The sequence below is a fragment of the Phytophthora sojae genome, assembly GCF_000149755.1.
Source record: "Phytophthora sojae unplaced genomic scaffold PHYSOscaffold_2, whole genome shotgun sequence".
NCBI classification, from domain to species: Eukaryota; Oomycota; class Peronosporomycetes; order Peronosporales; family Peronosporaceae; genus Phytophthora; species Phytophthora sojae.
Window position 1 is genome coordinate 10,896,531 of NW_009258116.1, and position 12,512 is coordinate 10,909,042.

Here is a 12,512-nt window from a genome sequence, read left to right on the forward strand (position 1 = left end):
AGCCCCAGTTATTCGCTTTTTGTTGTGGCCTGGACGCTTGTTGCGGTGCGGCGCATTCGTCTGAGGAGCAACGCGCGCGATGATGCCCGTCATCCCCGCCGGCGTATCCGACTCGATTCCTCGCTGACACGTCCAGTGAGTAGCTGAGGGGAAATGCGGCTCAGTTGGGTGGGGAGAAGTACCAGAACGAGAAGGATGTCCTCGGCTAAATGTGATGATGACTCGAAATAGCTGGAGATTCTCAAGGAATACTTTGGAGTTTCCTATGGAAGCGCACAGGTTTGCTAGACTAGAATAGGAATAGGCTCGGCCGACGATCCACCCGACTATGATTGATTCTCATGCGCTGAATGACGCCCAAGGGGCAACAAGTCGGTCATGTGGTCACTCCGACAAGACCACGAAGGAAACCCCTATCTATGGTATCCTGAGGACCTCCCCCGTTCTCAACTGACGAGGTGGACATGGCTGGAATCCAAGGGTGATGCGACATCCAAGTGTAGGGGAGATCGTGGTTGTTGAAGAGCACCCCTCAAGCTGCCCGCATTGACTTGAGAAGAATCGGAGCCCCCCCCCCCGTCCTCCTCCGATCAAGCATTGATATCGTAAGACGCAGGAAACCGTCTCGCTAGTGCATGCACTTTGACTCGCCTCATCAACAGACTCCAGCCAAAGCCGCAAGAAGACGTGCACTGCATATTGCGCAGCCAAACGCAACACCCGTGACCTTGCTTGCCGGCCGTGATGACCTCCAAAGCGCTTGAGACAGCCATTGGTGCTTGGCGTTTGGACAATCAGCCGGATGGTGTCACAGACATGCAAAACTGAACCAAGGCTGACGTACGAGTTGCTCCTTCATTCCCAAAAGACCCGAAGCAGCCCAAGTAAGAAAGCAAGCAGCGGGGCAGAGCCGACCATGGCAGCGACAGACGCGACACAGACGCCGGACGTGGACTACGTGCTCGTGGACTTCGAGCCACTGCACAAGCAGCGCTGGCGCAGCGACACCGTGCGGCTCGTGTGCGTGCAGTTCCCGCCGCACACGCAGAGTCTGTGGCACAAGCACCTCAACTACGGCATCTACGTGGTCATGGCGCCGCTCAGCGTGACGGAGCAGCCGCACGGCCAGGAGCCGCGCCCGCTCGTGCAGGACAAGGGCTCCGTCTTCTGCCGCGACCACACCAAGGACAAGCTGCTGCACGTCATCACGAGCCACGAGACGCCGCTCTTCATCGTGGAGGTGGAGCTGCTCAAGAAGAAGGAGGACGTGGTGGCGCACGACCACGTGACGCCGCACGCCGCCGTGGGCGTCGAGCTGCTGAACAACGAGCCCGAGTGCCGAGTGTACCGCCTCACACTGGGAGACGAAGATCAGTCGACCACCGAGATCTCGCTCAACCTGCCCACGGGCGCTGTGCTCGTCGTGCTGGACGACTGCGAGGTGGAAGTCACCAATGAATCAGAGGACCCCAAGGTCGAGGCGGAGAGGAAGCTGGCGCTGAAGGTGGCGGACGACGTCCAGCTCACCGCTGGGAAATTCAACATCAAGCTCGCGTCCCCCAGCGCCAAGAAGGCGCAGTTCATTCTGGCCGAGGTCTACTAAATTGCTCGTTCATGGCATGGAGGTGGCGGGCGACTTGGGATCTAATGAAGCACCAAGTTGGCGGCCAAAGCAACACAAGGAACGAGTCACCAGCGGCAAAGCTGGCAGTGTAGCAAAGTATGTGTACGGAACTGCAGGGCTTTAAACTGCTTTATCAGTGTAGCTAATCTACTCTTTATTGATGCAACTCAAAACGGAGCAAGTACACTTGTGTTGAGCTAAGACCACGCCAAACAAAAAGACGCTTACGAACCATTTTGTATGAGACCCGCTTCAGACGAAATGATGCTTACGAACCTGAGTACAAAGCGAGATTTCAGATTGGGTGCGACCATACCGTCGTCCCATGCCAAGCCAGTCCTCAAATCGCTCTGGAAACGAACAATCCCCCAACATGGTCAGCTGCAGCTCCACGACCGAGACCCAACCCGACATTGACTACGTGCTCGTCAACTTTGAGCCTCTGCACAAGCAGCGCTGGCGTTCCGACACGGTGCGTCTCGTGTGCGCCCAGTTCCCGCCCCACACGAGATGCCTGTGGCATCAGCACCTCAAGTACGGGATTTACGTGGTCATGGCGCCGCTGGACATGGTGGAGCAGCCGTACGGACAAGAGCCTCGTCCTCTAGTGCAAGACAAGGGTGCTGTCTTCTGCCGCGACCACACCAAAGACAAGTTGATTCATGTGGGCACAACCGGCGAGCTCCCCGCGTTCCTTGTTGAAGTCGAGCTGCTGAAGGAGAAGGCCGACATCGTCCCGAACGACAAGTTCCCGTTGCATGCGGGCAAAGGGGTCGAACTGCTCAACAACGAGCGTGAATGTCGCGTTTATCGCTTCACGATGCAAGACGACAAGGGCGACGACGAAGCAGTCTCCGAAATCTCGCTCGAGCTGCAGACGGAGGCCGTGCTGCTTGTCCTGGACAACTGCGAGGTAGAAGTCACGAATGAGTCGAGAGAGAAACAAGAAAACACCGTTCGCCAGCTTTCTCTGCAGGTTGGAGACGACGTCCAGCTCACTGCAGGCAAATTCAGCCTGAAACTCGTGTCGTCGAGCGAAAAGAAGACTCAGTTTGTCCTGGCCGAGATCTATTAGATCGATTAGTTACCCTTGCACTCGTAACTGCATCTGCACACGGCCAAAATCACCTGCAACGCGATCAATCTCCCTTATCAGCTTCTCTCTCACTCACATTTTGTTTTACATCTGCACGGCCCAGAAGTCCATTTTAAAGTCGTGCTTGAAGATGTACGACTGGACGAAGCCCGGGTCCGTGATCGTCGACGTCAGGTAGTTGTAAATCAGCGCGCTGCGCTCCGCCTTGGGGTCTTCAAACCGCAAGTCGTTCTTGCGAGCTTCATCAATGAAGAAGTTGGCAAAGAACTGTCCGCTCGCGATCCCCTCCCGCGAGTGGTCGATCACCTCGTAGGGCGTGCCGTCCAGGTACTCGCCGTACTCGAAGCTGTTCTTCTCCGGGTGGAACTGCACGGCGTAGACCGGGTACTCCTTGGCTTCAAAGGCCGAGATGAACTCCACCCCCTGCCTGTCTACGTTGGTGGCCAGCACCGTGTAAAAGTCCGTGAGGGACGAGTACTGGTTGAACCGCTCGGGGGTGATCCCCATCTCGTGGTTGTTCATTGTGATGGGCTTGTCCTTGAGCCACGAGTAAAGTTCGGGGCTCGCCTGGCTGAAGAGGCGGCTGGTAGGGGCCTCCGAGGTAAAGTTCAGGGGTAGCGTGATGTTCATGGCGTCCAGCCCCTTGGTCAGCGAGTCCATGTCCTTCGTCGTGAGCTGCACGAGCCACTCGAAGCCCAGACAAGTGGCCCACACGGGGAAGTGCACGCCCTTGTCGTTGAGCTCCAGCGCCAGCTGGAACAGCCGCTCGGCGCGGTCATTGACGGTGGCGGCGCCCCCCGGGAAGAGCAGCCCGTTGAGCTGCGGTAGCAGCTGCTCCAGGTACGGCTTGGGCGCGTTGTACGGGATGGGGACGACGCGGCCGCCGGCGCTCTCGACCCACTTGACGTACGAGGCCGCGATGTACTCGCCGTGCTGCGAGATCGGGTGCGCGAAGACGCCGATGATGGGGCCGCGGGGGCTGGCAGCGCACGTGAGCGACAGGCTCAGGGCGACGGACAGCAGCAGCGACCAGACCGACGAGAGCGCCATTTTCGCCTTTGGTCGAAGATCGGAGTACTAATTTGGTACACTCATCAGGGTACTGGCTTATGATTGGTCAGATACATAAATCTGATTTGTACAGACCTATTTATTGTGCATTTGACGTATTTTGGCTCACAAAATTCGCAGTAAGAGGAGCCATTTGAAACAACAGCAATGACAGTTGTACATTAAGAGTAGCGGCAATAAGAAAGGGCCAACAACTTATACTTCTGACAACACATAAATATTGAATTACACAGGGCCTCTATTTAGGTACTGAGTTTGTCAAAGTGATGTGGCACACACACAGCAGTCAAGGTTCCCGCGCATTTTTCAAACTCCAAGGACGGAGCCACAGTGGCTCAACCACTGCGTACTCGTATGCATCAACGGCCGTTGCGCACCAGCGCACCAGTGCTCCCGTCACACTTACTTTCTCTCCCACATTGCCCCGCAAACTGCCGCCAAGGAAGACCATGAGCGCCTGCAGGTTGATGCGGAGGTTTTGTCCTACGTGCACACCGCCGAGACGTAGCTACAGTAATGTGCGGTGGCCATGGACAAGCAGGGCGTCGTAGTGAGTCGCAACCAGTGTATTTGACGGTCGTGCGCCTCAGGAAGACGAGTACGACGATGATGCCAGTGTCTGTAGCGTCGAAGTCCTTCGTCGATCGGGCCAAGTAATAACGTACCTAACGTGTTTCATTTATTTCGTTAAATCAATACGTTTAAAGCTCCGCAAGATTTGATTTGACTTGATTATTGTAAATAACTTCAGTACTTTAATCGTTGAACCCTTTCTTATTGCCACTACTCTCTGTACCTTATCGCTCCTGTCCTAAGCGAAGTTTTCTCCTAAGTGAATTTCTATAATGTCCAATTAGAGAGCCGTATTACTGACATTTGGTTGATGCTTAACTACAGCGCTAATCAGCTAATTATGGACGACGGGTAAGCGCTCGTGTATGGAATCACATTATCCTGACTGCTCTTCACACCAACTCTAGAACATATGCAAAGAAGTTTAAGAACGTAGCAGCAGATGCCTATAGCCTCAAGCAATACACAGATGGACGCATATAATGCCCCAATCTCGAGTCATATGAACTTAAGCTAAATGCTAGATTTAGATACTAATCATCTGGTCAACAAGTTAACCCTAACGCTTAGAGCGTACATTCACGTTCGCTTAGGACAGGAGCGATACGGTACAGCATAGCAGAGCAAACGATTCATTAGAGCACAGAGCATGCTATCAGCGATAAGCTAACCAAGCAGCAGCGATAATTAAGAGGGGTGATTAGTCAACCAATGTAATCTGTGAGGAATCGACCGGATCGGGGGCAGAGTCGCCGTCGTATCGGCTAAGTTAGTTTATTGTACTCTTCAGAAGTCCTGACACCAATTTTCCGCCACACCCAAAAGGGTCTTCCACTGCAAAAACCTATATCGATATTTAGATATATAGGGTTTTCGCGGGCGCAGAACCCAAATATGAGGTCAGATTTTGCTAATTCGTAGCCGTTTTGCGCTATAAGGGCTTAGAAAAAGCTATTTTGCAGAAATAGAGAGCTATAATTGGCCAACAGGGCTATACATTGGTTTGCGAGGGAAAGGCACATCGCTAGTGCCTATCGTCATCTCGTGCTGCAGTTTGGTCATTTAACATCTGGTCCGCACCTCTATTTTTGGTCGGGTTGGAGTGACGCCCTCCCGGTAATACAATGTTGTAGCTGCGCAGCTTATTGACATATTTATGTAGTTTACGGCCGTACAAATAAAATACGATGAGTGAAAGAGTGGCTGCCGCGCCCTGGGATAGTTTTTACGGCATACAAAACGGTATATAGTTGCTCCGGCCCAAGTTAGCACTCCCATACACAACAAAACTCGCCATGTCAGACTTCAGCGACAACCAAGACGCGGTACTTGTTCGCCTGGTGCGTCCGTACCTGCAACAGCAGCAGACCATACAGTGGGACACGGTGGTGAAGCGAATGCGCGTGCAGACGAAGTCGAAACAAGCACTTTGGGAACGTCTCAAGACTCTCAAGCAGACCCATGGCAAGCTACTCGACCGTTTCCCAGCATCATACTTCCGCACACATAGTGCCTGGCAACCTACCCTGCGATGCCCCCCTCAGCCTATTACAAAAGGCATTATCAGCGCCCAGCCACGTACTCGACCTTCCCGACAAGCGCACGTTATCACTGAGGCTGTGTTTCGCGGTGTATCACAGCGTGATGTCCGACAACTTCCTGGGAAGCCGCATTTCAATGCTGGGGAAATCGCCTCGGGGGGCGTGACAATGTTGCTGAAAGTACTGAATATCGGCGCGGGCGCTACGTTTGGAGATATTGGGTGCGGCATTGGTAACGTCCTAGTTCAAGTTGCGCTAGAGTCCAGTGTCAAGGCGTGCATCGGTGTCGAAGTGAGGGAGGAGCTGGTAGCCGCAGCGCATAGCGCACTACTTAGTAACTCAACTAAGTACCCCGAACTACTTCGCGTCTCTATTTACCAAGTTGATATCTGCAATCTGGCCGAGGGTGTGTATCGCGCGCTTTCGGATTGCTCGGACGTCCTGGTGAAAAACATCGTCTTCGCGGAAGAAGCCAATTTAGCGCTAGAGCAGTTCTTATGTATGTCGACGGTCGCAAGTCAGGTGGTGTTAGGCCGCAAGATGTGCCCGCGCCATCGGAACTCATGTGGTCATGTGTTTTGCTTGCTATGGGACTTGGTGCAGCCCGTTCAACTAGAAGTCGAGTGGGCCAGCATCTCACATGAGTTCTACCTGTATCGACGAGCTCAACTTGCCTCATTCTGATCAATACATTTTTTCACCAGTCAATATACTCAGATGCAACGTTGTATTTAGTTGGTATGTAGCGACCCGCTCATCGTTACTCTCTCGCTAGTTCGCTTGTATCGGACAGTCCTCACATGTAGACCGTAGGGCACTCGGACAGAACAAGGGGGGATGTAATCGGTTCTTGATCTATCTCCTTGCTGCGCTTGTACAGACTCGACGACCGCCGAATGTGCCCACTCGGGTTGAACAAACCAGCGGGGAGGTAGTTCCCATGAAACTTCTTCCAACATGTCCAATTTTCCTGGTAAACAAAGCCCTTGGTGGGCTGAATAGGATGCGCTTGTGTACACAGTGATACCAAGTGTTTCGTACACCAGTCGGTCATCTCAGTCGGGTATCGGCCTTCAAACCGACATATCACGCAGCCACTCTTCGTTAGAGAGTCTGGAAATTGCACTTGAGAACGCAAAGGGTAGCATGGCGGTATGGGGCTTGAGGGGGCAACCCGGGCTTCCTTTCGATTTGCTCTGCTAGATGGGGTACGAAGAATAGCGAGGCCGGCCTCTGTAGGAGTCGCGTACATCAATCCTGAGTCGAGGAGCGTGTTGCGCCAAGCACCAGAGATCAGTTGGCCGATCAACTCCACCATAAACTCTCGATGGGGGCTCGGTTGCTTTTGCACCCGCCCACCACCTTTCGCGTGATAAATGCATTGCATCGAGCCAAGTCAATAAACACAAGCGCTAACTTCTTGTGCCACTTGCGGATAGAGTGGCAATCTGCCACGGAAAAGCGAGCTCGAAGCTGGTCGATACGATCCACGCCTTGGATAGCGCTGTTGTACTCTATCACGCAAGTAGGCGCCGGGAATGGGTGTTTTGCTTGAGCAACCTGCCAATACACCGTAGTCGATGTCGATGCGTCCGCATTGGAGACAATGTTCACCACGGATCCATCAAACCATGAGGCGGCGTCAATTTTGTTTCTTTCACTCACGGCTTGCTTCATTGCTCCGCGCGGTAAGTTGTCTTTCTTTGAGATCATAACCCAACGTGGATAGTGCTTGCTGTTCTCGCAAATCGCCCCGCGTCCGTAGAGACCAAATACTCGTAGCATCTCCAAAAGCTGACATGAAGTATAGTAATTGTCCGTGTTGACAATGCGACCAGAGTTGTGAATGGCTCTCGTGACTTCAGCAACACACTGTCGAACTTCTGCTGCTACCTCAGTTGCTGCCGCTAGTGCACGTGTGTCCGCCCCCGATACCACCCCGTCAAGACGCTCACTTAGCTCGCTTGAGCAGTGAAACCGAAAGTTAGCCATCAACCAGGACTCCGAGCAGCAGCACATATAGATCTTGAAGTGGTACTTCCGAGAGTCGGCTTCGTAGCGTTAAACACAATCAGGTGGCTGGCAAAACGCGAGCGGCATGCAATGCTGGACTCGTCAACAGCGACATTCCTCCCAAGGACGACAAACTTGGACGCTCTCACCTTCAGCATGTTCATCAACGGACGAATACGCGCGGCAGGATCGCGCTTCAAGTCCACATTCGAGACAGCACCACGAAAGAAGAGATTCTGTCGAATGAACTTGAACCGCGCCAGGCTCATGATGGAGTCTAACCGGACGCTTTCAGAGTCAAACATGTTGTCTTCCACTTGCTCACCCCAATAATCGCTGTACTCGCCCTTGTCGACGAGAGCCATGTAGAACAGTATCCCCAAGAACTTCATCATTTCATCGAGAGTCACCTACGGGCGCATCTGGTCTGCGGCATGTGCGCTTGTATTGTCAACAACTTTCTTCCAGAACGCTAGAGGTAGATATGCAAGAAAGCTGGACGCCGCCGAGTGCTTGAAGATGCTTTCAAATTCTGGTTTGCCGTACGGAGCCGTATCTCCTCCTTCGTGCTGAAATAGGTCGTCCGGGGAATTCATCGTGGCGCGTGGTTGAAATTACATACCGGATACGCGCTCGACCTCGCCCACATCTTCCGGAATGATTTCACTGCAGTCATAGCGTGCCAAGTCCTCGCTAACCTCCTGGAATGCATCCCACAAGTTGCTACCCTCGACCTCTTCATGGTACGGGAGACACAAAACATCCCAGGTCTCATCTCGCAACTCGTTACCACTTAGCCGGTTATGGCGCGCAATTCCTTCGAGGACTTTGGACCGAGTAATGCCATGCACATGCCTTGGCATTTAAAATTGTGATGTCGTCCACCGAAGTTCGTACAGTGGGTTGGCTCTCGACGGCTTCTTCTTGCCCTTTTCCACGTACTCACGAGCAATTACGCTAGTCAGATAAGCCGATCCAACACAACGGTAGTCTGTAGCAGGCATCCATTCTTCTTCGCTTGGCAAAACGACAACATGGGCGCCTATAAGGCTGGAGTCACCACTACTAGGCGAGCTGGTCTGTAACGACGACATATCCTCGGCTAGTGGATGTTCATCACCACCATGAGATGGGTTCGTTGCCGCGGTTGACCGACTGATCTGTTCCTGATCTGCATCTCGTCACCAACGGAATTGCTTCACCATTTGAGGCTTCAGATTGCACTCGGGCTCCCAGGTGCTGTCACCCGTATCGTAACCAGTCCATTTCACGAAGAACCGACCGTCTTTCTCCTTGATGATAGCTTCCACCTCATACATGTCATCTTCATCACTATCGCTGCAGGCATCATCAGACTGGATCGAGTCTTGCGCCTGAGGAGGCCGTCGTCGTGCTTTGCCGTTGATACTTTTTCTTGGTGCTTCCGTGGTGCTCGGCTTAGTAGTCTTCGATCTCTGCGAGCGGGTTGAGCGGTGCTCTGTCGCGCCGAACGCAGCAGCAAGCGTTCGCTTTGCGCGAGTCGGCGCCATCTTTGCTATGACTGAAGTAGTCAGCGGCTGTACTCGCATGGGGCAAACACTTTCAATTGAGTATTGCACGTGCGACATTGTCACAGCAAGTAATTTGCCCCACCCCACCTGTCAGTCCCACATTTACGGTAACCTTCATCATTGTCATTCACGTAAACAGCCAAACAACACACATCAATCAACTTTTCTGTGGTATTCTCATCAATATCTAGCACAAAAATTTCAGCGCATGTACGATCTGATGTCCGGCATCCATTTCATCGTAAACAAACAGGCACCACTCCGCCCGCACCCGCCACTGCTTTAGCAAACGCACGAACAAATTCACAGTCAGCGCCACACAAACAACGCGATAGAACAGATCACACACGCTCGTCTTACCGCAGTCGCTCCGCGCACGAAAGGCGTGAACGAGGGCTCGAACCCACACCGCTCACGTCGGGGCTGACGCGCTTGACCACTCGGCCGCTCCGAGGCTGCGTTCGCCGAGCGCGACGTTGTCCTCACGACCACTGGCGTTTTTCGGCTTTCTCGCAAGTATTGAAGGACAGTGTCCGCTCGTAAATAGCGTAATTACGAGTGCCCTCACCTGGAATAGCTTACGTGAAATTCTTGTCATTTATTTTAAGCTAACTGGAAACTTCGGGTGCACCACTCGGATAATATCGATTATAGCCAATCAAATGGATTTGCCGGAAATGGTTCAAAACCAAGCATTTATGCATGTTTTAGAGATCACGTCGGACTAAAACCCTTCAGAAACGATGGTCCAGGGAGCGGGCAGCGGGGTAAAACGAAGCATTTATGCATGTTTTGCAAGATTGTATAGGAACTGATGTATAATGAAACCAAGTCATATTTTGCCAATATAGGGTTAACGGCATGGCCCAGGAAGATGAACTGGACGCGCGACAAGACCAAGGCGTGGGGCGGACTCCCGACAGGGACTCGGCCATCAACTCGACGGCGGGCGGAGGATTCGGCGAGAGGAGCGCAAGGCACAAGAAAAGATACTACAGATCAAGGCGCAAGGCTACGCTGGACATGCTAAGGACCGATGAGCAAGACGTGCAAGGAGCAGAACAGATACTACAGATCAAGGCGCGGACGGCTGAGGACATCGATCGGCGGCAGGACCTACAACTACCAGACGTTGACGAAGAGACCCGAGAAGGAGAGCGACGCAGCGAGATCCATTTTCGCTAAGGACGAGGAGGAGGGAGGGAGAGCACGGAGAGCCTCACATTTCCTGGCGGATGCGGAAAAAGGTACAAACCGGAACTGTACCCAGTTGTGGGTACAGTAGCGGTTTACCTCGCCTATTTTTTTTACACCAACCCAGCAATATAGAGTCTGGGACGGAGTAACTAGGCTACGCGAAACACGCAACTCATTTCATTCCGCACCTCTTAGGCATCCATGTATTTATAGAGTTTTATTATTGCCTGGTTGTGTTGCGATCCACAACATGGACACATAATATATGTGATCTTAGAGGTATCTTTCATAACTGTTACATGTCAAATTGACCAACAGGTACCCCAAACTCGGCAACCTGACACACACAGTATTGCGCCGATACGCATCCAACCGACATGGATCGAAAGCCAAGACAGCATGCAACAAGGTTTCTCGTGCCCTTTTTGCTGAATAGGCCTAGATTTGTTTGTAAGCCGAAAAAACTGTCGATCTTCATAATCATGTTTTTCTTTCCTTTAGTGAACTCGTGTTGCTTGACCTGCATTTTCGCTTCATTCGCTAGCGGTAGTCGAGAATGGGAAACTGTTCTGTCTAGAGGAGACAATTTGCTATCGATTGTTGGTTTCAGCGTTTTAATATGTGCAATATTGACTCAACTACGGCCCAAAAGGTGACAGGTTAAAAAAACCGGTGTCACGAATTCTGAAGAGTACAATAGACATCTGGCTGTCATTTCTAAGATACAATATCCATTGTGCTTTGCACGCCCAGACTTTCCCGAAACTCTAAATCGCATTTGAATAATTCAGACGTGGCTTTAAAACAGACTTACAAAGTCGTAATTAGGCTCGCAACCGCCTACTAAACTGTCATTATCACTAGCTGAGCAGCTCGAGTCGAGTTGCTGGTGGGCCGACCTCTTACGTACAGTAAACTGTACATTTGACGACGTCCCCAAAGCATCAGTCTAAGCTTATCAGCGCTACTTGTCATCGTTGTGCGTTTTGAAGTGCTTAGGCTTTTCGCTGGGGCAACCATCCGAAAGCACAACGCTGCGTCGAACCTTATTTTCTCACTAATGAACAGCATTCGTTGCTGAGTCGAGCTAGGTTCGCAAAAACTTGAAACAAAGCGCAACCTCGGTCAGGTTGGCTCCCTTGCTACCTGTGCATGCAGTTTTGATTAAGAGCAACAATGCTGACAGGTGTTTTGATGCATGGCTGTGCAAGTAATGCCGCACTGGGATCAAGTTAGGCAGCTATTCTGTCCCCCAGCAGGTATTGAAAACCATCGCAGTAGTTTCTCTGGCTGTTCGGTGCCCATGATTATTATAGATAGCTAGATCTTTTTACTACATATATGGTAAAGGTGCTATATAAATGGCAGAAGCTTCTAGCAAGGCAGATCACTCGAATACGTGCCATGTTGCACCTAGAGTGATCAGCTGATAGCCGTGCACTCAACCTAGCTACCGAGCTTCGGATATGCAGCATGTCTGGCATCGCCCAGCACGTCTTCCTGCGCGGCATCAAAATTGCCAGCAACTCCTACGCTGCATCAAATCGTGTAGTACACGTAGCAGTGTCAGTTAGGCAGTAATGCAACAATTCGTCGTCGCATCCAAATCTTGCAGCTAAACGTTCCCGCCGAACACAAGCTCTTGGCTGAGGCAAGAACACTCTCATGTGCGAGATAGGATGAATGGAGCTGCTGGACGGTGGTTGTACGTACGGCAAGCTGCCCTTAAGCACTGTCATCGCTGATTCGCTGTTGCTGCGCAATCGCCTTAACCCCCCCCCCCCCGCACTCGCGGGGTTTTTCGGTCCCTGGCTTTGATCAAAATACACCGTGTTAAAGCTGTATAC

General features: G+C 52.1%; 6 protein-coding genes across 6 annotated transcripts; 4 read left to right on the forward strand and 2 right to left on the reverse strand.

Moving 5' to 3' along the window:
- Nucleotides 1-707: 707 nt before the first annotated feature.
- On the forward strand, nucleotides 708-1,793 carry PHYSODRAFT_285175 (hypothetical protein). The gene has a single exon (XM_009523237.1). The coding sequence runs from the start codon at nucleotides 917-919 to the stop codon at nucleotides 1,601-1,603; it is 687 nt and encodes a 228-aa protein (XP_009521532.1). The 5' UTR covers nucleotides 708-916; the 3' UTR covers nucleotides 1,604-1,793.
- Nucleotides 1,794-1,997: 204 nt separating this feature from the next.
- Nucleotides 1,998-2,699, forward strand: PHYSODRAFT_297579 (hypothetical protein; the record flags this gene model as incomplete). The annotated part of the gene is made up of 1 exon (XM_009523238.1): nucleotides 1,998-2,699. The coding sequence occupies one exon, from the start codon at nucleotides 1,998-2,000 to the stop codon at nucleotides 2,697-2,699; it is 702 nt and encodes a 233-aa protein (XP_009521533.1).
- A 3-nt stretch (nucleotides 2,700-2,702) lies between these two features.
- On the reverse strand, nucleotides 2,703-3,770 carry PHYSODRAFT_359609 (hypothetical protein; the record flags this gene model as incomplete). The annotated part of the gene is made up of 1 exon (XM_009523239.1): nucleotides 2,703-3,770. The coding sequence occupies one exon, from the start codon at nucleotides 3,768-3,770 to the stop codon at nucleotides 2,805-2,807; it is 966 nt and encodes a 321-aa protein (XP_009521534.1). The 3' UTR covers nucleotides 2,703-2,804.
- Nucleotides 3,771-5,659: 1,889 nt separating this feature from the next.
- On the forward strand, nucleotides 5,660-6,589 carry PHYSODRAFT_297581 (hypothetical protein; the record flags this gene model as incomplete). The annotated part of the gene is made up of 1 exon (XM_009523240.1): nucleotides 5,660-6,589. One exon carries the CDS (start codon nucleotides 5,660-5,662, stop codon nucleotides 6,587-6,589), a length of 930 nt encoding a protein of 309 aa, XP_009521535.1.
- A 2,192-nt stretch (nucleotides 6,590-8,781) lies between these two features.
- On the reverse strand, nucleotides 8,782-9,525 carry PHYSODRAFT_297582 (hypothetical protein; the record flags this gene model as incomplete). The annotated part of the gene is made up of 2 exons (XM_009523241.1): nucleotides 8,782-8,997; nucleotides 9,121-9,525. 2 exons carry the CDS (start codon nucleotides 9,523-9,525, stop codon nucleotides 8,782-8,784), a joined length of 621 nt encoding a protein of 206 aa, XP_009521536.1.
- An 804-nt stretch (nucleotides 9,526-10,329) lies between these two features.
- On the forward strand, nucleotides 10,330-10,653 carry PHYSODRAFT_327163 (hypothetical protein; the record flags this gene model as incomplete). Its single annotated transcript, XM_009523242.1, has 1 exon — nucleotides 10,330-10,653. One exon carries the CDS (start codon nucleotides 10,330-10,332, stop codon nucleotides 10,651-10,653), a length of 324 nt encoding a protein of 107 aa, XP_009521537.1.
- Nucleotides 10,654-12,512: the final 1,859 nt, after the last annotated feature.